The 23,532-nt window shown below is 33.8% G+C and overlaps 2 protein-coding genes across 10 annotated transcripts in view; one reads left to right on the plus strand and one right to left on the minus strand.

Moving 5' to 3' along the window:
• LOC105331549 (phosphatase and actin regulator 1) overlaps positions 1-23,532 on the minus strand; it is a 26,489-nt gene continuing 2,957 nt past the window's right edge. For 2 of the 8 annotated variants that reach the window (XM_066067515.1, XM_066067519.1), the window contains exons 2-13: positions 13,643-13,807; positions 13,005-13,193; positions 9,081-9,212; positions 8,215-8,373; positions 7,702-8,002; positions 6,376-6,563; positions 4,215-4,371; positions 3,941-3,996; positions 3,791-3,852; positions 2,350-2,487; positions 1,875-1,951; positions 1-1,757 (exon numbers count right to left, since the gene is read on the minus strand). In XM_066067515.1, coding sequence (XP_065923587.1) covers positions 1,742-1,757; positions 1,875-1,951; positions 2,350-2,487; positions 3,791-3,852; positions 3,941-3,996; positions 4,215-4,371; positions 6,376-6,563; positions 7,702-8,002; positions 8,215-8,373; positions 9,081-9,212; positions 13,005-13,193; positions 13,643-13,807 — 1,640 coding nt within the window. In that variant the 3' untranslated portion in view covers positions 1-1,741. Of the gene's footprint in view, positions 1,758-1,874; positions 1,952-2,349; positions 2,488-3,790; positions 3,853-3,940; positions 3,997-4,214; positions 4,372-6,375; positions 6,564-7,701; positions 8,003-8,214; positions 8,374-9,080; positions 9,213-13,004; positions 13,194-13,642; positions 13,808-13,915; positions 14,184-15,124; positions 15,159-17,916; positions 18,078-19,344; positions 19,627-23,532 lie in introns of those variants that run through there. The other 6 variants (XM_066067517.1, XM_066067520.1, XM_066067518.1 and 3 more) reach the window with 6 other exon arrangements.
• LOC105331551 (syntenin-1) overlaps positions 19,778-23,532 on the plus strand; it is a 12,619-nt gene continuing 8,864 nt past the window's right edge. The window contains exon 1 of one of the 2 annotated variants that reach the window (XM_034454997.2): positions 19,778-19,877. The gene's annotated coding sequence lies outside the window, so the exon portion shown is untranslated. Of the gene's footprint in view, positions 19,878-20,164; positions 20,322-23,532 lie in introns of those variants that run through there. The other variant, XM_034454996.2, reaches the window with a different exon arrangement.

A 23,532-nucleotide genomic window follows, 5' to 3' on the forward strand; every position in this document is an offset into this window, starting at 1 on the left:
TTGGTATTTCATATAATTTATTCATTAACTTGACTGTATTAACAGTATAAAATGATGGGCAAAATTTATGAACCCAAGTACTGTTACATCTATAGCCCATATTCACAAAGTGATGTAGTATAAAGTTTGACAGGTTAAGGCTGTACATGTTTACATTTTATTTCTATCATCTGACATGTACACACGATGAATAGTTAACAAAAATTACCATCAGTACATCACTGTTTCTAAAAGATGAGAATAAATGATTAACATTATCACAGAAATGTTCAGAAGTGAATTCAATATTCCTTCGGACAAAATGTAATGATGGAATGAACGTGAATTGATGATCTGGCTGCAATATGATACAATGCACCATTCAGCTGTACCCAATTTACTCTCTATATACCAGTTGATAGTCAGTTAGTTGAAAATGACGAGCAGAGTGGTACGCAAATGAAGTCAATGCTGCTTAGCACTATAACTGATCATAAATTAACAATAGTAAGCGATTTATGTACAACAGCGTAAGCATTTACATCACTGGTGATGACCTGTACATCTCCTAACAACACTCAGCCAGACAATTATAAAAAGATGATATAAACAAATCATGTAACACACAGTTCTACTGCTAATAACTCTTTTGAATTTAAATTAGTCATCAATCGTTTAAAGCTGAGTTAGTATAAATAGCCTCTAGTTTTTTTCCATCCTACAGAATACAAATACATGCATGTGTTGCTCAGGAGTTTAAGTAGTTTTCCCAAAATGAATATAGAAAAAAAAATATTTTGACAATGCATGAGGACAACTGGTGAATTAATGTTAAGCTAAATTATTTAAAGAAGCAAAAGCTGTGTAAAAAAAAATTCTTTGAAGCATCTAAGTAACAAACACCTAAACCTTAAAAATAGATCTTGAATATCAGTTTTCATCACAATGCATAACTTACACACACACACACATACACGCAAAATGAGGCTCACGCACATATTAATGTTGTCTGTTCTCATGAATCTGAAGAAAAAAATAATTTATGTTATCTCTCTTTCAATGCCTTATGCAACATATTTTTATCAAAAAGAGCCAAAAACAAGTACAACATCTTAAAAACTTTTAGGTTCCTTTAAAGTCTAAGTCTCTTTTTGTGCATTGTATTGTTCTTTCAATACAAGTTGTGAAACCATTGAAATATGATGCGGAACCATCAGATGCTCTCTTGTTCAAACTGCTCAAAACATAAAAATACAGGCATGTATATAGTTTTGTTGGACATAATCATGAGGCTTAATCTATAAAGTGCTTCACATCGCGAACATCTCTGAAGAGGACCAGCATGCTGCTCTTTGTGCAGTCACAGATACTGTTATGGCAAATCTTCATATTGCACACAAAATCAAGTCCTTTTCTCTATGGGAGTCACTTAACAACATGGTTAAAACTTGCGGACACCAAAATCATTAGAGGTGAATTTCAGGTTTAAAAGAAAAAATTATACAAGTACCGGTAAAATAAAAAAAAATCAATTTTCTAGCTAAAGCTCGATACTGTGAAATGATAAGGAAAGGAAACACTACACAAAGCGGTGAAAGACGGGTCATCACAGAGAAATCAAACTGAGGCTGTGAGCGGACTCCCTGACCGTGTTGTGCTGTGAGCAAACAATTAAATATACAGGACCAGCTGCTCAAAATAACAGTGTCTGAGGCCCCTTGTTCATAGACAATACAAACAGAAAATATCCGAGGAACTATTGTCAAGGGCGATGAAATCTGAAACAAGAAATAAAAGACATCTGTATTCAATTTTGACACATACAAGATTTTCATTAAACTTTGGTTTTATTCACATGAATATTCCAATATTCTTTTATCAATATTGAACAATACCTTGTTAAGTGTTTGCTCTCCTCATGAACAGCCATTTCTTTACTTTTAAATTCATTCAGTTCTTTTCTTATGGCAGCCTGTACAAATCAAAGTACATTGATAATCTATGTAATATGTAAATCAAATTCGTAAATGTTTTATTTCACTGTAGTATACAATGTTATTCATCTAAATTCCCTTTCATAGCCTTGAAAAGCAAAAAATAAATTCCTTTCCTTACTATAGCTGCAATAAATTAAACCAACACAATCCGTGATAATCTTACTTTTTCACCCCCACCAAACCCCAACTGACATGGAATTGTCAGGTACATCAATGTTTATTTCATCCAGCTAAATGTACATGTGAATATACATCTTTTCCTTAAAAAAGACAACTTTATTGGCAATAAAATGAAAGTTAATTAAAATTTCGTGTTGTTTGCAACATTAAATTGTGATCGTCATGCTTATATTTATAAGCCCCCTGTACTCACTTTATCCTTTGGAGTTAGCCTAGTCCAAGGCTTGTCGGCCCGTCGATCGTATTCGTGGGCGTCTGTCCACTCCACATAGTCATTGAACTTGATAATCTTTCTCTCCTTCAATTCCTCTATGCTGGGTCTAAAGCTTAGCTACAAAACAAAGGGAACAGCTCTTTATATACAGCCTATATGCAATTATTTTGTTTAGTCAACAGAAAATGTGCATCTGACTTTGTGTAATAAAGTAGCAGTATTATTTTAACAGAACACAGTTTTTGTAGATATGCATGTATAATCTACAGAATAAACATGCTAGTACCTTCACTAATTTCCTGAACCTCCTTATTCTTTTGTTTACATTTTTTAATCTACTATTCCACACCACGGTCAGAAGAAAGTATAACTGAACTAAAGAGGAACTGAGAACCAGCATGATGAGAGGACCAAACCAACTAACAGTGACCCACACCATTCCCAGGAACTGATATATCCCGACAGATGATGTATGCTCACTTTGTAGGATACAGGTAAATCCCTAAATCACCCCAGATCACAGTGACCAGGTTATCTCTCTGCTAATTAATTACAACACCTACCCTGCTCCCACTAATTATCCAGGTGTAATTACTGCCTACTTTGTCTTTGACCAGCATGTTTTGACTACACTTGGGCAGACTGTTGTCCATGTTAGAACATGTATGAACAGCATGTCTGTCTTTGAGGGTGAAGTGTTTATACAAACAACTAATCTTATTCACACTTTGCCTCTCCTTATTGTAAGTATAGAACTTGTTTATTGTTTAGGAATCAATTTTAAAAAAAAAGCTTCTATGATCTAAATATATGTTCAGAGCTAGTCAATTTTACAAATGAAAAAAAAAAATCATAAATGGTGCCTTAATGCATATTCAGAGAATTTACAATGAACATGTAAGCTGTTGTTTACAAGTAAACTTTCTAACATAAAGATTGATTAGTTTGAGAAATAATATGAAGTACTCAGACATTTTCAGGTGTTAAAATTAGTAATGGAAATAACAGGGATATATGGAAATTAAGATGTGTGTATCTAGATTCATAAATTCTTATACATTTGTACTAATCTTAAAGGGATCTAGAATTTTGTGTGAAATGTATTGTGCAGTCATCACAGTGTAATACGGAATGTCTATATCACTGGTAAAACTTGATGCATACTGCAGTCAACATGTTTAATTATATAATATTTTAAAGAAATACAAGTATTCAGAAGCACATCAACTATGTTAAAATTCCCTCAAAGTCTTTCAAATAGAATTAGGACATGTCATAAAATGACATTATTTTGAGAGATCAGATAGAGTAATCAATTATCAGTTATTATCACATACTCAGTAATTATTATTAATGTGAACGCTGATACACGTGTACCAGTATATAGTCAGCCCAAGGTATTAAAGGAATTTGTACTAACCTTCCTTATGAGGTATCTTTTCTTTTCCTCTTTGTCCTTTTCAGCTTGGTCAATACTCTGAGCTGAAAGCAAAAACAAATATTGTGAAAAAAAAATTATTGAAAAAAAAAAAAATGTCAGTAAAAATAACCAAAGTCCTTGAAAACTTACTGTGCAAAATGTTTCTTTGTTCTAATTCCTCCTGTGTGGGTCGTAGACTCAGTCGCCTGAAAATAGAACAATGTAATGAGTCACATTTGTCTTTGCGTTAATTCATACATACAATATCTTAAACTATAGAAAAAGAACACTTTGTTTACCAGAATTGTAAGCTCTTTATCATGACCCTTACAAAGATATGAATGAGACAGCTTATATCAGACACTTGTGTAAGCCCCATCCCTGATAGGCAGTCTTCTTGTTTCCTGCATGCAGTTTCACCCACCTGATTAGCTTGCTACCAATGGCATTGCGATCTTCCACCTTCTGCGTAGAAGACTTTTCCTGAATGATGTTTTTCTCCACCAGTTCTATACGAGTTGGTCTGTTTCTAAGAAACCGTGCTAAACTATCTTGTCGAGCAACCTTTGCTGCCAAAGATGCTGCAATAAAAGAAAACTCATAGAGTACTCTCAGAAAGTAACCAATTGTCATTCTCCATTTTAAATTAACAATGCATTGATCGATGCTCCTCAAGCATTATAAGTATTTCATTGAAACCTAATTGCAAACCCAATGCTGAACCTAGGACTTAAGTAGGTACATTCTTAAAACTGAACCAGCTAAAATAAAGCTCAATTGAAATGTTCACTAAAATAATCAAATTTTGCATCAACTTCAGGTAGGTATATTGTATGTCACAATTACATCTTCACACTGCCTTAGTCTTAAAAAGATAGTACACTATTTTCCAACAAATTTTAAAAATCCATCACCGATGGTGACTTAACTCCATTTCAAGGTCTTTGCAGAACAAGCAATCTAAAATATAGCAGAATTTTACCTATAACTATCATTGTAATTCCATTTTTGGACGATCTATGGATGTATACCATATTAAACTGATATTCTTCTCCTCCAGGAAACATGACAGCATCAATGAATTACAGAGACAACTAGCATGTTTTTAAAGCAAAAGTTGGGATATATTTATTATCACCCCATTGCACAAACAAACCAATCACAGAGCTTTTAGACTTATATCTATTTATGGAGAGCGAGAAACTGTTACCATGGCAACACTTGTTCAGTGTATTTTCATTGAAGATTTTCATTAAAGGAAATTTCATCAATATGTTTTTCTCATATGATTTGAAATATGATTAACAAATAACTTTTTGTTTTACTATTTAGAAGGAATGGGATACCTCCTAAAAGTACATTTTTAAAAATAAGATAATGTAAGCCAAATAAACCATCAGAAAATGCAAGGCTATTATGAATAGTGCTTTAAAAAAAAATGCCATGTTTCATTATATTTTACAAATGTGTTGGGCACTGTATGTAAACATTTAAATCTTCAATATTTCTCATTAATGAAATTGAGTTATAAAACACACTGTAAGCTATATTTTGAGTGTTTTTTGAACACCTAGATTCCTGAGTTGATTATGACCTTGATCAATGTATGTATAACAACCCAAGAATAACAATGTAATGAAATATAATATGTTTGCTGAATAATCCTAGACCAAACATTGCTTTCAAATGAATAGATTTAGGATTATCTTCATGGTAGTTCATTGTGTTACAAAAATTTAAATTAGTCTGACATTGAAATGCATTTATCAGCAAGAGTGTCCACAAATGGTGTCTTTTGTATTACATATAATCAACAAAGAAGCATTGCGATGCAGCAAGAACATTTAACCGTAAGATGAATCTTTGAATAATATTTCAGACATCAAATTATAATGGATCTACCTGATATCTGTTTGGGTAAGTTGTTTACTAGAAGTAAACCTGCCAGACATCTTAAAGAAAGCATGCTTCAAAGCAGCAAACATCATCTTTACAGTTACTGAACTTAAACTAAACCATGTGATAAAGATTACATGGGGCAATAAAGTTACTTCTATCAATACTAATGATGTTTTTAAAGAGATTCAGCTATGAAATTGAAGAAAACAGTTTTATTGTGGAACAAAGCGCAGATCATTCAGAGCTAACACATGTACTTCAACCAATAACCTTTCTAGCTGCAAACTGAAGGCAAACAGGGAAAATTCAGGTTGACACACATGCTGTTTATGGCATCAAGTACAAATTTCCTGTTGAGCTACAAATCTGCAGGTAAGACAATTTTCCATTTATAAAGACCACCTGTGTCCAAAACCCAAGGATATAAGGCCTAAGATTTACAATTATAAGTCCAATATTATGTTCTAGACCTAGTGATATAAGATTAAAATTGCAGGTCCAAAATATAAAGATATAAGGTCAAAAACCTAGAAAATAAGGTCTAAGACCCAATATAGGGTTTAGACCTATGAATATAAGGTCTAAGATATGGATATAGTTTTAGACCTAGGGATATTAGGTCAATGACTAACAGATAATATTAGAGATCTAGGGATATAATGTTTGTCCTTCATGTCTTCACTTACACACTGTCTCTTCCTCCTCATCCTCCTCCTCATCATCACGGTAACGAATCTCTTCATCATCTGAAGAGGAGTCATCTGCAGGATTATAGTCAGGCTTAGAGCCTTTGTCTGTGTGACTGTTTGTGAAAGACTGTTTGGCTACTGGTGTGTCTGTTAGGTTTTCTTTATTATCACTGGCTGTGAATTTTCTGTACAATTAAAGCATACTCAATATTAACACAATTGATCACACAGTAAAATCTATACGTAAAATAATCACTTAATCAGTAAAAAACATTCTCAGTTGTACTCAGAAGACGATAGAACATTAATGACGTAGTTTGTGTATAACTTGGGACATTATTCCATAAATTGAATCGTGATAAATGGAAATTTTCACTGCTCTGAATTGATTCACTGTATATACATGTTCTACATAATACCATTAGCTGACATTTACACTGTCTGACAGGAGTAATACAAGTTCTTTAATATTTGGTAAATACATGTACATGGAAAATTACAATTGAAGATTTAACCAACAGCATACAATGATCTCATTCTTTGAAATATAACACTATTGTATTACACTGAAACAGTCTTTATCATTACTGTGTTTTGTCACAGCATCACACACATACTCTATGGAATGGTGTAACCTATTCCTGGTTTGGAACTCAAACATTACAATACAGTGGTAATTAGGAAAGTTTATTTTCAATACAAGGAAAATCTGAAAATGACAATCTGGTCTATAAAATATATGTTTTGTGTGGTGTGTCAAGTTCAGCAATTCAGCACAAATAAAGCAAATATCAAAGCGACTCAAGGTACTTTTCCTGTTTAAACTTTTGGAAATTTCTTGTTTAGCCAATAAGACATCCATGTTCTAAAGAGAACAAAACCATTCGGTATATACATGTATCTATCATAATACACACAGGTCTAGTTCAAAGGGTATAACAATCTGGGTCAAATCCATGTCAAGGTAAAAGATTATTATAGTGGCATATATATCTATTATTCTTTATATAGAATAACATGGTACTTTATGATACAAACCGACACTGCCTATTACCCTCTCTTACCTGAAACTGTTTATAGCAACCAAGTTACCAACAAACTGTCATATTCATAATAAAGAAAATAGATTTCAAACTGCCAGCATAATGTTGCTTTAACTGATAGATTAATATTACACCATTTTATTTCTTTAATTAACATTCAAAAAAGAAAAGGAGGTCAATTTACTAAATTCTGTGAAATGACAGCACTGTACATCAACCCCTTTGACATTAAGTTCAATCAGTATTCTGAAACATCTAAGCACCCCCTTTTGATACTTACACAAAACCTCCTTTGAGTTTTGGCCTGGGTGCTGCGACTGGGGTGGCTTTGGGTGAGGACTTTGGTTCGCTGACCTGTATCATCTCTTCATAGGGCGGTGATTCAATGGTATCTACATGTGAAAATTGAACAGATGGAGTATGGGTCGCTGGGGGAGAATCGGGCTGACCTCCCCCTTTTAATGCACTCTTCCTAGGAAGTTTAGAATTGTCCCAATCAGAAGCCGGTGCTATCTGGAATGTTCCAGTCGGATCACTGTATTCAGGGGGATCCTTTTCCTTTGGCTGTGCCACCTCTGAAACTGCTCCAGAAAAATAACCCCCATTTCAAAATCTTTGCCATTATTTTTTCTTTTTCAGATAAAGTGTGACAGGTTATTTGAAAAATATTTGAATTTTTTCTTTAATAAGAAATTTTAATCTTATTATCATTATAATAATATCATTAATATCATTGACATTAGAATGTTTTATGATATTAAACAATAACAATTCTTAGTCATGGCGACTTTACCTTCTTCCGCGGGAGGTGGAGGGGGTGGATCCATAGGTTTCTCCTCCTCTGGGGGAGGGGGTTGTGGCTCAGAGGCTACATTGGACACAGCAGAATCAGGGGTACTGGAGCTCTGTAGGTGTGGGAATACCATAGGTCTGACCTGGGCAGTTGTCAACACTGAAAATGAAGGAAAAAAAAATGCTCTCATTACATAAAATGTAGTGTTTCATGTTATGAATAAAGGAAGGAAATCTCCCATACTGTTTGACTACCGGTATGTCATAGTCAATGAGTCCAGGACACATCTTCTGTTAAATAAAACCAGTACATATCACAGGGAGGCAGGATTCACACACATAGAAGTTGTCAGGAATAGTGCCCTCATGAAGCAGGGGTACATAATGATTAATGGTAAACAAATTCAGTATTAGTTGGAGTATTTTAATATAATGAGCATGAAATTTTTAAAATTTACATCTCTACCCAATTCATTTTCCACTAAGCAAGATATTTAGGTCTTTGGATCTTGGTGTGAAAGGAATTATATCAGCACAAACTAACTTCTGATACTTTTATTCACTGTAACAAAACATTCCTAGATAGAGATGTAGAAACATGTAGATAAATGTACTTCTATGCATCTGTATTTTAAATAACTAAAGTGAGTTCAAATGACATCAAAAAAGCTTAGTATTTTCCGATAAATAAACAATGGACCCTCATTTCAATTCTCTGTCTTTTTTCCCCAACTTTGCAGACTTTTTGTATGCTTACACACATAGACTTTCACACTAGGTAAAAGCAATCTACACAGTGTAAATGTCACCAGAGGAATCAAGGGGGGGGGGGGGGGGGGGGGCGCTTATGACAGAGGACTAAGGTACCTGGTGCAGGGGTGATTTCTGCTTGGGTTGTCGTAGTGACAGGTGGGGTCTCCATGGTAACAGTTTCTACTGTGGCAGTTCCATTACACTCTGAGGCTGACACTTCTGGTGAACGGACTTCAGCTGTGATGGCTGTAACAAATGTAATACCATTTGTATTGCTAATGTCATGTGCAAGTGTGCCATATTGATATAGTTTAAATTTCACTCTGCCGACCAAAAAAAAAAAAGCTTTGAAAAACCTTCAGGTAAATTAAGTTTAGTGGAACATGTATTTCTTTTTATTTTATAGCTACATAACAAGCAAGGGCTAGATAAATCATTTATATAAACTATTAACAAACAAGGTACTTCTCCAATGAAGCAATAAATATCAAAGTTTATTCTTTTATCATTAAATTTATTTAATACCCTGGCTGTATTTCATGAAATGATTGATTACATGACAACATCACCTTTCAATGTAATTAATTAACACACTTTTATATAATTAAAACACACACAGGAGTACATATAGACTGTGTACACTCCTATTCACAGGTATATAAAGGCCAATCGCTATTAATGCAGCTGTAACCCAACAACAGGTAAACATTTCAGATTAATAAGTTGAGTCAAAAGAAAAAAATATTCCAAACATCATATATTTTGAAGATTAAAGATCACTGATATTTAGCATAACCAAAACCTAGTGACATACATGTTTTCATTGTGATCCAAATTTGATTTCATTGTGACCATTTCTAAAGAATTTCTCAAAGACATTTACAAATAGAACGGAAATACCGAAAACTGGATACAAAATGTAGACGTATACTAATGGACATTCTTTTCCATGTGCAATGTACTGCTCGCATTTCTAAAACATAATTTAGGTTTTTTTTCTTCAAAATAATAAATCATATCAAATTTAAATAAGCAATGAGAAAATTATTTTTAGCAGCGCATCATATTTATACTTTCAGGTTTTAAGCCTTAGAGAATCATTGTTTACTGGAATTTGGGGCTGAGTTTAGGATTTTGATAAATACACAGAGGCAGCCACTTGAGGTAAACGCACACCAGACCCTGCAGCCGGTGTGGTACCTGTTGATCAGCGCCACCAGACCCTGCAGCTGATGTGGTACCTGATGATCGGCGCCACCTGGCTCTGACTGGATTCTGTCTTCCTGCTGGACAGGTTGGACACCTGTTATGCTGAGAGCGACCTATCAGCATATATGAAGGTCACCCTTTATTTTCTTTGTGTATGAAATACCTATATGGGCAATGTTCTGTTATCGGAGCTAATAAAACAGAGATATTCAAATAGAAGAGACCTCACTATCTGAGGACACAGTTAGAGCATTGATACAAGTCACAGAACCAGGAATATAACTGGCATGATAACTCAGTACTATTCAAAACATACCTCAAAGCTTCAAATTTGAAATAAAAAAATAAAAAATACCAGTCTAACAAAATTTTCCCTATAAAACCAAAAAATGCATTAAAATGTCTGATTTCCCCCTGAAAAATGATCGCAAAGCTCTAAATCTAAATCTATACACAGGTGCCAGGCACTATATACTAAATCTGACAGGAATTAAACTGTCAAACTGAATGATGTTTTTGGTTTCTTGTTTGTACAATATATTCCCATAAATGCAGGAATCATTGCATCTTAATTACATTGTTTTAATTTACAGAATAGAAGAAAAATATCAACATTATGTAATCACGTTTATCTTTAAAGAACACCCCCCCCCCCCTTCATTTAAAAAAATTAATCTCTTTTTTCCACAAATAATCAACAACTTTGGTTATACAAATAATCAACAACTTTGGTTATACAAATAATCAACAACTTTGTTAACCATTATCTTTTCATAGAAAGGTTTTAACCTCTGTACTAAAAAAGGACATTCTTGCATAAATTTCTATTAAAAAGAGGACTTTTTTATGTGGGACTAAAAATATAAACCTGCCGTCAGTGTTATCTTATCATGGTAATCATGTAATAACCTGGCAGGCTGCAGTAACCAGGGGAATGGATTCCATCTGTCTCCACAAAACTCCAGCCACTGCACTCTTATTTCACACCAAATATTTCATAAATCACATCATACCAAGGCAGCATCTTGCTCCTTTCAGGATAAAATAAGAGCACAAGAAAATCTGTTTGAATAATCCTAGTTACAGTGAGACACAATATGACTATTACAGTTCTGCTCCCCGCTCTATTGATCTGAACTCCTACAAGATTTCTTCACTCAGAATCCTACACAGTTGAAAGACAAAGTCCACACCCAATACAGCAACATATGACAGACCTACTACCCTGCAGAATCTAAACATCGAAACATTTCCATCCACAGATCTCTCTCAATTACCATCACATCCCCGAAAAATTCCAAAATTACCATAAATCTGCCGGAATCTTCACAATAGAGATGAAGAGAGCGGAGATTTCCGTCAGGCACTCCCTCCGCTGTGGTGACATCAGTACAGGTATATAGTCTTCACATCACATGACAATAAATGCCTCCGCCTAATTCTAACACTACGAACAATTCCTCCGGTTTCTGAATGCTGCACGGTGTGGATTCCAATACAGCTGCATGATCCACTGAATGCTCTCAATGATGCAGCAACTAGACCTAACACTCTCTGGTTTTGATGGTACTGCAGATGTAGCTTCACACCTCTAATGTGAGTGTACCAAATGACTGGCAACAGCTTTTCTGATCCTGATGAACAAAACTTCACAATTCCCAAGACAAAAGGTATTTAACTATTTCTACTCATTTTTGGTTTTACTGTGTACATAACAAAAATAAAATAGCCAATCTATGGAGGATCATTTACACAGTACAGTGAAAGTACAGTGTATATGTGAAATGTGACAAAGTTTTGTTACACAAATGAGTTTTGAGGCAACTTTAGATACTGGATGTTACAACAAGTATTTAAGTGCTTTTGACATTTTGGCCATGCAAGCCTTAGCTGTTGGAGGCACAAACGACCACTTGCCAAGTCATTAGGTTGTATCTTGTGTGAAAAGTTTATTAAAGTTTATAATCTGGTGCAGCAAAACATGAAAACGAACAATTTACTGGTTTTCTATAAACAAACTGATTAAAAATAAAATAGCTTGACAAACAAGAGGAAAAACAAGCCAATGCCCTAGCTAGTAACAACAACTTTGTTTTGAGGTCATTCTATTTTTCTTATCATTCCATAAACAAATACTGGGGTTTGTTGTACATATATGAGTGACCTTCCTCATCATTCAGTGCTTTAATTGGTGTGTTTGACAGGATGTAAAGAGTCTATATACATTCCTCTACTTACAGTTTAATTAAGATAGATATTAATAAATAAGTGAAAATAGAAAGTTCATTTATAGTGAACTAATGGTGTCTTGTAATTAACAAAATAATTACATGCACTTGAAATATCAGCATTGAGTGCAAATCACTGGAAATAAATCTATTAAAAATGGGGGTGTGTGTTATTTTGTAATAGTTATAATTTTCCAAGATGCTAGCCTTTCATAACAGAACTTCTTTTTTCAATTCTAATTTACTCATAAATACCAGAATACAATACCACTGTGCACAACATATGAAATGAAAATCCATCAGGCATGTGAAACTATTATAATTCATCACCTGGTGACAAATTTGAGACTGATTTTTAGTTCTTCATATATGACTCTTGACTCATTTCCAGATTAAATGGTACTTTCCTGTTAACAGATATACAATGTACATGCTAATTAATTCCAAAGGTCCAAATATGTGCAAAGCATACTTAACAAAGGTCAAGATGCTATGCTTTTAGTAACTTTTTCCTTTACTAATGCTCTGGAAAATACTTTCCAACCCCTGCTTCCATCATCACCACTACACTCTAACCACTGATTGACTTGATGGTACTTACCATGTGAACTGACATGGTTGGATTCGGAGACCGTCACCTCCACCTGAACATTCTGGGAATTTTCCACAGAATTCGGCTGTTGTTCAATCGTTGCCAGCCTGGGCGTCTGGTCAGCTTCCACATCTTTTAACACACCTTTGCGTATTAATTCTTCTCGTGTTGATCTGATAGAAATTTTTCTTTCTATTTCTGAATAAGAGAGAGAGAGGTCAATGGTTTAAATAATATACCTTAGTTACCTGTACTTGTTTTAGTACACACATTTCATTTTAAAGTCAATTAGATTGACACAGCAGGTGTCTGCTATATATAACTTGAATCAGACTTGGTAATCAGAATTCACTTAGTATACAAGTAAATGCAGGTTTATGACCTAATTTCTCTAAGCTTTTGCAAATGTGTTCCAGTAATTGAAAATCAAATTAAACTTAAGACCTAAATGGTTATTATTAAGTATGAAATCCAACTGTTCTAAATTGCATATTCTCTACACATGAATGGAAAAACTGTAAACAAATCAATATCCTTTCTCTTTTGTGACTGTTTTTGATTAAGCAGCAAACAATGAATTGATTTTCTAAACAACAGCTCATATATCAAACCTGGCCAGTGTACGCTACGCAGTTTGAATTTCTCACCTTTTGCTGCCCTTTCGATCTTTTCACTCTTTTTCTTCCGTTTCCATTTCCAGGGTTTGAATATTTTGCCGATGGAAGAGAATTTGCTCTTCCTCTCCGGCGGAGGGGTGTGCTGTGTGGTGGTACTCAGTGTGGCTGACTTCATCTCACCATTCTTTTTCTTGTCTGAAAAAAAAAAAATCAAACACTCTCAACAATCAATATCGGTTTGTCATAATTTCCCTGCTGATGTCATTTTCTATACTGTCCCAGATTGTAATTCTAAATCAATACCGTGTGTGGGGAAATGACCAGCAAATGCAAACAGCGGATTTAACAATCAAGACACAATGTTATAAAGTCACTTTAGATGTTTTATCTTACGTTGTTGACACAATAGTCCCCTTTCACTACATGTTAGTCCAGTGCTGGTACTTGTCATTCACAAAATACCTCACCCCACACTTAGTAACACTAGTTGACTGTATGAATGGCCAGAAGGTTTTGATCGTGGGCAGTATAAACACACAACCTGAGTCATCGCGCTTACAGAATTCTATGAACATAAACACACACAAGGAAAAAATTCCTTGCTTTTATATCTCTCCTCATAAACACAACTATCAATATCCAAAGTAGAAATAAAGTGAACACTATTAAGGATCAATCCAAATGTAGAAATAAAGTGAACACTTAAATAATAGGATATATCAGCCCTAATGCTCTTTATAGCCTTACAACCTCTGAAGTAATCAGAGCAGTGCAGTGATTAAAATCAACCGAAAGTAATCACCATCAACATGATCAATGGGTGTTACTGAACTATGGTACAAGGCAAATGGCTTCCTTTATTATAGCTGTTAGTTGCTTGATGACAATTCAGTTGTCTTAAATGCACAGATATTTCCTAATTCTGAATAACTGTTTTAATTACAGGCTCAGCATGTAAAATTGAATTGGGTTTTTAATGTTGTACATTAATTGTACTATTCGCCTTCTTTTACTGCACAGGAAAAGAGCTAGCTGCTTCGAAAAAAGATAAAATTAATTTAAAACCATGAATGGATCCTATTTAAATGAAATGGTCAATTCATGAACAGTGCAAGTATTTTAATAAGAGAAATATCTAATTGGATGGTAATTTTCTATGACCTATGCTTTGTTATCCAGCATTTTTAACAAAGTGATACCACACACAATATCACCTAAAATATCAGCTTTTAACCTAAAATAACTAATAAATAGTGCAAGTAGATTAAGGCTGAATGCAGTGTTTATAATCTCAAATATTCAGATACCAGTGTATTTGATTATCGTTTGTGTTTAGAAATAAAACACCAAACCCACAATCTACACCATACAATACTCAATTTGTAAGTTTACAAAATTGACTTTTGTTTCCCCACAGGTTGACTTTTGTTTTCCAATGTTTCTCCTATTTCCTAGCTAGTATCATTTCACAATAGGATCTCTACTTTGAAAAATCTAAAAATTACATCTGACCTTTGATTAGAAAATTCATTAGTCACCGTGTAGAAACTGACATCGTAGATTTTTTGTTGTCAGTAGAAGAGATGTTCAGACATTTGAGGTCCTTTGATGGTTAACAATGGTGTATTGCCTGATTCTTAACAGAACTAATGAGTTCGGATCAATAGCCATTTTTTCCTGACTATTAATTTTTCCAATATTTGTCTGCCTGATTAGAAGCCCCGAAACAGGTAGTGTTTGCCCTGTCCTAGGGTATTGATCTGTGGATGTTACACTCAATGACTAAAGCTCGCACTTTTTCTTATGGGTTTCACAACATATTCACTAGTATGCACGCTGATAGAAAGAAAAGAAGAAAACACTGTGACTGCTGTAAAACAATACACAATTTTCTCTACCTGCAACATACACATTGTTTTCTAAGAAAGAAGTTTCCATGTATTACTCTGTGATTTACATTTGGTAATACGTCCTTTTCCTTGCTTTAGCTCATGGTTTAACATTTGTTTCCACTGTCAAAGATAAACAGCTGTTGTCCTTTCCTAGAACTGTTTCATGATTTTTTGTTTTTTTTATAGGAAAACTCTGCTATATTGTCTTTCCAGTGGACTTTGCTCAGAGCATTGATCAAAGAGGTAAAATCTAACCTTTATGCAATAACTTTCAACAATTATAGCCTGTAAGCCACAGGCAATAGGATGGACTAGATCATAACTCAGGGCTCTTGCCAGTCAGAGATCTGGAGATAGAGTGGACTCCCAGTTTATAAAAACATCAGTTGTCTTGAGATTGTATCTTTTTGTTTGTAGGTTTGAACAGTCTAACAGTGACTTCAGTTTGTCATTATGTCACATATCTCCATTTTTTCTAGTGGTACTCTAGCTGCAATGCTAAGTTTGATGCACTTCCTATTCAATGTGTATGACCTGCAGTACCTATATCTCCTCACTCACTCTTTATCTCTCCCATTCTTATAAGCATTATTGTACAATTAGCAGCCAAAAAATGTCTTATTCATTTTAACCCTTCCCCTAAAAAGTTGCCTCTTGTCTTTAACCTCCTTGATTTCAAGACTTAGCGCTCTATAAAAAGATGGAAATTAATGACATGAAATTGACTGCATTAAGGAAATTTTTAATACCCAATATGATTTCCTGAGTGTACATATCCTACATTAGGTCATTCTCCTTGATTCTGACAGTGAAGCTAATCTACCATATTAACTAGACAATGATACCTATTCTTACATAAAACCTTGAAATAATTGTCTTTATTTAGCAATGTACAAGTATATGCATACCATTACATACAGGTATATACTTAGTACCAACTGTGCACAACATCACTATAATTAAAGTTTCTTTAATCTCCCACTCTTTTCCTTTTTAAAAGCAATATTCTATTGTCAGCTGGTTAAACTTGTGAAGAATGTTGAAACAGTTGTCTAATACAGAGCTTTTAAACTGATGACACATCTTTCATCAGCTCAATATTTCGACAATCATTTGTGACATGGAGTCAACCTTGTGGGTGTCTTAATGTGAAAACACCCATAAGTTATCTCATTGTTAGAAATCATCTCTGCCCTCATTTCATGACAGTTTTCCGCCTATATCAACTGAACAGAAAGAAAAAAATCTTTCTGCCTAATTATCAATTTTACTTTGAGCCAGTGATCGAGAGGAATCTTTGGGCAAGGACAATACAGACATGAAACCATTTCTATTACATCTCAAACAGTCAGACAATGCTTATCCCCCCAAATCTGTATCCCTCACTGTCTCGTTATTTGTTTATTCAGATATATCACACAAAGTGGTGGGGAGACTATGGGCCTCTTTTACTTTGATAATAAAATCTCCAAACGTTGACCCAGGTTATACATAGCCCTGTGATCAATACCTCGTTTTCTGGCCAAAATTCATTGCGCCGGGTATCACCCAGTGGGATGTGGTCATATAATAGGTTGTCCCACTCCCTGGAACGAATCAAGCAAGCTAGCCCCTAAGCATGTATCTACCTGAGACAAACAATCCCGTGCTGCAGTCCACTAAATCTACCCCGATACAATGGAGCTTCCCATTTCACTTCAACTACCACCATTTAGGATATGTACACTTCTCACACGATAGCTACCCCGATATTGTGTGGGGTGTCATCTTTCTCCACTCGCTGTCTGGGATTAACAGCGGGATAAGTCTTGAATTTATCTCTGCCATTCTAATCTTGTGGTACATAAATATTTGTGTGACCTTCGACAACCAACTCATTGTCAGATCTGGACATTAAAATCTTGTCAATTTTTCAAAACAAATATTTTTTTCCAAATATGATACAACTATTAATAACGTCCACCTAATATGGACTGAATAGAATGATTTCATCAGTGACTGGAAAGCTAAATATTACTTTGGTCCATATCATTTATAACAACAACTGGGTATTTAAAACGCTATCATTGACTCTACACAGGATTTCACCAGGTATTTTTACTTATCTTGACATGGACATGGATAGGTCTATGAAAACAAAAAAATCCACAAACACATACAACACTCTGAACATCATGCTTCATTTTAAAAGAAATCTGAATAATCAACCATCCTGGATACAAATAACACAATAGCCAATGTCCATATCATATGAAACAATTACTTATCATTTTTACAAACACACTGTGATGCTTTGAAATTCTTTAACATTTTATGTTTTTTTTTACTTTGAGTAGTTCACTAAAACACATACACACACGCCCTAGACAGACTGTCAACCCTGTACAAATTGGTCATTTGTCAACCCAATACCTGATTCACTGTCTCTTCAAACGATCACAGGCCAGCTCTCCTCTCCAAGGCCTGAGATCCCATAATTTAACTTGTAGAGGTAGCTCTGGTGTTCCCAAGTCTCAAACTTCCCAACCAACAGGACACATTATGACTAGCTACAGCTCTAACACACAGTGATCACAAAGGCTACAGTAATATGAAACACAAGGAAATACTAGCTTTTGACTCACAGGCTTTGATAAAATACAAGTTAAATACTTAAGAGAGAATATACACTTAATTGGCCTCTATTTTAAAACAGTTCAAGTTACACCTATAGCACTTAGTGTCAGTTTTTTCAAAGCAGAAATTTTTTCATAGGACATAAAATTTCAAAACAAATCTTATCCTATTGAGACCCACAACCACTCTTAAATTACTAAATATGCTTTTTGTATTGGACACAAATGTGATTTTGCTTCGTGAGCATCATTGCCTCTAATGAATAAATCTATTAAAAAAATATCAGATTGGTCGGCATTCTGCTTATTTTGAATGATCATATATTTTTTTTTTATCAAAAAAGCTCTCTAAATTCCACAGTTGTGTTTCATATACCTGTATATACATCACCTGTGCCCATGTTGCTACAGTTATTTTATTAATTAATGTATCAATTAAAATAAACAATGTTTCTGAAGAAACAATCAGAGAAGCTGTGTTTCATGGATTTGTGGTGTCTGCTGTAACTGCATGTGAGTCGCTGAATCATTCTTACGGTAATATTCTAGACTTTCCAAAGGAGCATCATCTAAATTATCGATGAGAACAGGGAAGCTTCATAAACAAATGCTCATCAGTCTATAGCTGGGTATTCAATGTAAAGTTAAAATCCACAAATATCTTATTTATTGGGAAATGTTTTGAAACATCATCTTTGACAACATACTGGTACAACTACCAAAATCAACCAAAATTTAAATAACAAACAAAAAATTCAGAATTTAAAGTTTCTTTTTTGTTTCATCTCAATTATAATCTTTTGTTAGCCAATTACAATTTGATCAATTTAAACAGTCATAAACATTTAAAACTGAAATGAAACTATTCAACCAGCTAAAACAGTCCAAAAAATTCCTAGATTTTAGAGATACAAACAGTATAAACTATCAACACATTTTAGAAACCCATGTTCAAGCAATGCCTGCAGGACTTAAATGTCCACCGTGACAGAAATACATGACAAACAACCCACCACTTGTCAGAATGAAAAAAAATAACAACACAACTTTTCATTAGAACCTGTAAACTTATAGAAAATTCACACACAATACCTTCCAAATTCATAATTTTATAAGTGCCTAGATGAATTCATTAGTATGACAGGCATATATTGATCGTAACTATTCAAAATCAGCCAATAAATATTTCCTTCCTCCACAAAAAAACCCTGCCAAAACAATTTACCTTTCTTCTTCCTCCGTAGTCTCATCATTGACGAGAATTAAACTCGTCAAACAAAGTTAATTCCAGCTACAAAAATCAGATGGTCCCAAAACCACAGCACACAACAATTTAAAAATGTTCCAGTTGGCTTAGAGCGGGGAAATCCAAGAGGAATCTGTAATAACTATATTCTTGTCATACACGTTTCACAGTTCACTGGGCTGAGCGCAATCCCAGTGTGGTGAATACCACGGCTAGGTAGAAAACTGATCCCTTGGGCCACGCTCTCTGTCACTGGTCCATGTGACACCGAAACTTTAAATATGTAAGATACATATTATTATTTCAACTCAGTTTACAACCCCCTTGTTTATCTCTATACGTTTATACCTGCTGTGTATCTAGGTCACAGAGATGTTTAATGGGCCTCAGCCATGTGTCTGCAAAGTACCTGAATACACACTATACACCTTGTAAGGGGCCAACCATAATTACTTCTACCTTAAGGTCCGTTTAATGGGTGGACACCAGTTATTTGAAATATGCAATACATGGTAAGTCAAAATTTATAGTTTGCATTTCTCCAATGAAATACCTCATTATAGATGCTACAAAAGCTGTTCTGTGCTATATTAACCTTTTATTTAAATTCATTGATTTGAGAGTATTTACTGTATACGGCATTTAACCTGCATTAATCATTATGAGAGAAAATATGCTGTAGCAAGCAAGACACCTTTACTGGGTGTGGTTCCTTTTCAAAATTTGACTATATTCAATTTACAAGTAAAAAAAACCCCAATGGCAGGAAGCTACACAAACACCAGGAAAATATTACTGTACAATCATAAGATAAAAAACGATTTTTTTCCTGGTGGAAATAATTGGCATTCTGTGAGAAATCAGCTTTGAATAGATTTCTGGAGAGAAAAGATTAATTAGTAGATTTATAATAAAATGACAAAACAGCCGGAGTTCTACAGCTATGCACTCTAAAGGTAAATATTTTAATATTCTTTTGGCAATATGTGTGATTATATGCATAAGAAATGAACCTCAATTTTTGACATGACTTCACCTGCGAACCAATTTTCATTCAGGTATATAAACCTAAGTGGGTCATACATTCTAACAACATTAATTCCAATATGCAAATTTAAGTTCCACTCTTGAGCAAGTCATAATAACGTAGACTATATATCAATTTGAAAAAAAAGAAAGTCTCCTGTTACACCATTAAACTAACGCAAAATGTCATTTAAACCCCATTTTCTCCCTAGAAATACGTAACATTTTTGGCAAAATATATAAAATTTTATTTTTCTGCATTAAATATTGTAAGTGCGTATATCTGGTTGCAGTTTTCTATTAATATTGTAGGTAGAAATAACAAGGGGCACTGTGAATGTTCACAATATTTCAATTTACAGCAGCTTTCATATTACTTTATGAAAATCTTACTTTCTCAGAGTTTTACCCAGTATTATTTTGTTCCCATCCCCTTTAGAAAATCAAAAAGATATTGCTTTTTGATGATTTTCTGTGTGTCATTTAATTTGAATGTTAAAGACAGCCATCTATCTCTGAATCAGTAACCTACTGAGAATATAAAATAATTCTACTGGTATGAACAAAATTTTATAGTTGGTCCAATGTATTAATAGAGAAGTTTAGCAAACCAACGTGTACGCGTACGTGTACGTATAGAAAGGAAAATATCTGCATTACGTCATCAGTTTGTGTAATGACGAATTTCTACACGTATGTACCCGAATGAACATACGTGTAAATTGCAAAGTACCCGTAAGGTCAAACTTGTAGCTTCTGTTTCCCTGTTGGTTATTTACTTATAGCAAATGTGTTTATTTTTCTTAAGCCTGAATATTTAATGCGAATATTGATATCAACAAACATAAATTTTCATCAAAAATTAATATGTTATTGGAGTTTTATGCACCTATCCCTTACTCCAAAACATGCAATGGCTCTGTTATTTTACTCATCTGCGATAAATAAAAATATACATAAATACCAGCACATGCAGAATTCTCAATTTTCGAATGTGACTAAAATTCTCAGCTTAGTAGGAGAGGATATCTAGAATTACATTAAAACATTAACACATACAGGTACACATTACAACTGCTAAAACAAGAAAAGTAATGTGAGCCGGTATGCGTAGTTCTATCTTGTAACCTACACGTACAAGAACGCATACCTGTTGGTCTGCTAAACCTCTCTAATGATCAAAGAGAGGCAACTCCTGCTGAACCTATAAACTGTAGATACTACAACATATATAAAGTATAATTCTAAAATTCTTTCATTTTATTTATGTAACATTTCCTCTTGAAACTTTTGAGTTTCAAGTTTCATCGATTTTCAACACAATCTAGATGTTAAGAAGGTGTTAAGAATTTCTAAATCAATGAAATCATGATGATGAAGCGTAGCATCATCAAAAACCCTCCACCAATTTACTGAGTATATCATTATGCTTACTATATCATAGGTTTCTGACAATGATGGATGTTAAGAGAGAAAATCAGTACTCTCTAGACTTTTTCATTACAGAGAGAATAATCCATTTTTTTAATCATTAAAAAACTTTAAATGTGCAGAGATTAATTACTATACATCTTGTAAAATATAATTTTTCCATTATTTTGAGGTTTTATCAACTTTATGTGATGTTGAAGAAATCTAAACAAGTAATTAAACAAAGTAATATTAAAAAATATTGAATATTTTGTTAACGACGGTACATAAACAAGTCGGTGGTCAGGGGTACACGGTGCAGTTAAGGATATCAAATTATATATGTTCGTTTGCTATTTATTGTGACTAACTTATGTGCATAGTGGTTTCACTTGTGTTCGAGTTGAAATATGGAGATAGTACAAAAATATTTACCAAGCTATAGAAATCTGACCATGACAGTTTATTGAATTTTTAATGTCAAGGCGGCACAGCAAATACACATCAAATTGGTGGAAAACACGAAAGAAGACCTTTACACCCCAAGTAATTGCTTCAACATGAACTACACAATATAAAAGATTCAAAAGCTTCATTTTATAGGATATTTTTATCACTTACTATTTCTTTAGAATTAAAACAAAGAGACTAAATATCTACTACATTTTACACAAAAACTGATATCAACAGTTCTTAAATATGTACAGAACGACTTTAACAGACGTTTCAATGAATGTTGACTTTTGAGTAGATATAACTTGATTTTTTCACACAAAAAATCAAGTATGGAGAAGATACGTAAATGCTGGTATCTTAAAATGAAACAAATAGATGAGAAATGAAGAATTATTTATGTTCTCCATTTGTTTGTAAGCCGTATAAAAAATAGGAGCATGCAAGAAAATGCATTAAAAGGATGTCGCGTTGATTTCGCGGTTGCTCCAGGTTACTGGATTTAATAAGTTTGTAAGTTTACCAGAAATTATCTAATAATGTCATTGACTGGAATATTTTCATTTATTTATTAAATAGTTTTCTGGTTAACTTTTTAGCGAAATTTCAATGGTTTATCTTATTTCTCAAGAGAGTAATAGTAAAAGTCTCAATAATTTTTTTACAACCCTTGTACTTTTCATCTACCAACACGCAGGCCCCAAGTTTGAATACTGGAAGGACTTTTATTTTTATGAAAAGGAGTAAAATTTTAAAAGTTGATTTTTTCTCTAAAACTGATTTTTTAGGGGATCAATTTCCAGTTTAAATCATGCTAATAATCAGTATCTTTAAGTAATTTAGGAGAATGGGCTCGTATGCAGAACTTTTCCCAGGTGTGTAGAGGACTCTTAATGAAGGGTCCTCAACACCCCGACTTTTACTCTTTATGACAGTACGTCACAACTTGGCCATTTCAGCCCTTTGTGAAACTGTTTATATTGCCAAATTTGGGTGTCTATCTCTGTACTTCAGTGAGTGCAGCTTCAGTCTCTAAGGAATATAGATAGAGAGGTTAAGGCTCCTTGTGAAGTTAAACTTGTTGAAATTTCTTTCATCATTGTAAGAACTACCTCAAAGTCATAATTTTGTGAAACTTATGAAAAAAGGTTGACTGATAAAAAGTTTTGTTTAAATTAAAAAAACAACAACACAATTTATTGATAATTGATAATAAAGTTAATTCTATATAATATTCCTTTGAAAATTTTTAATGCAACAATATAAGACATTTTGAAA

Source organism: Magallana gigas, chromosome 7, assembly GCF_963853765.1.
Source record: "Magallana gigas chromosome 7, xbMagGiga1.1, whole genome shotgun sequence".
Classification (NCBI taxonomy): Eukaryota; Metazoa; Mollusca; class Bivalvia; order Ostreida; family Ostreidae; genus Magallana; species Magallana gigas.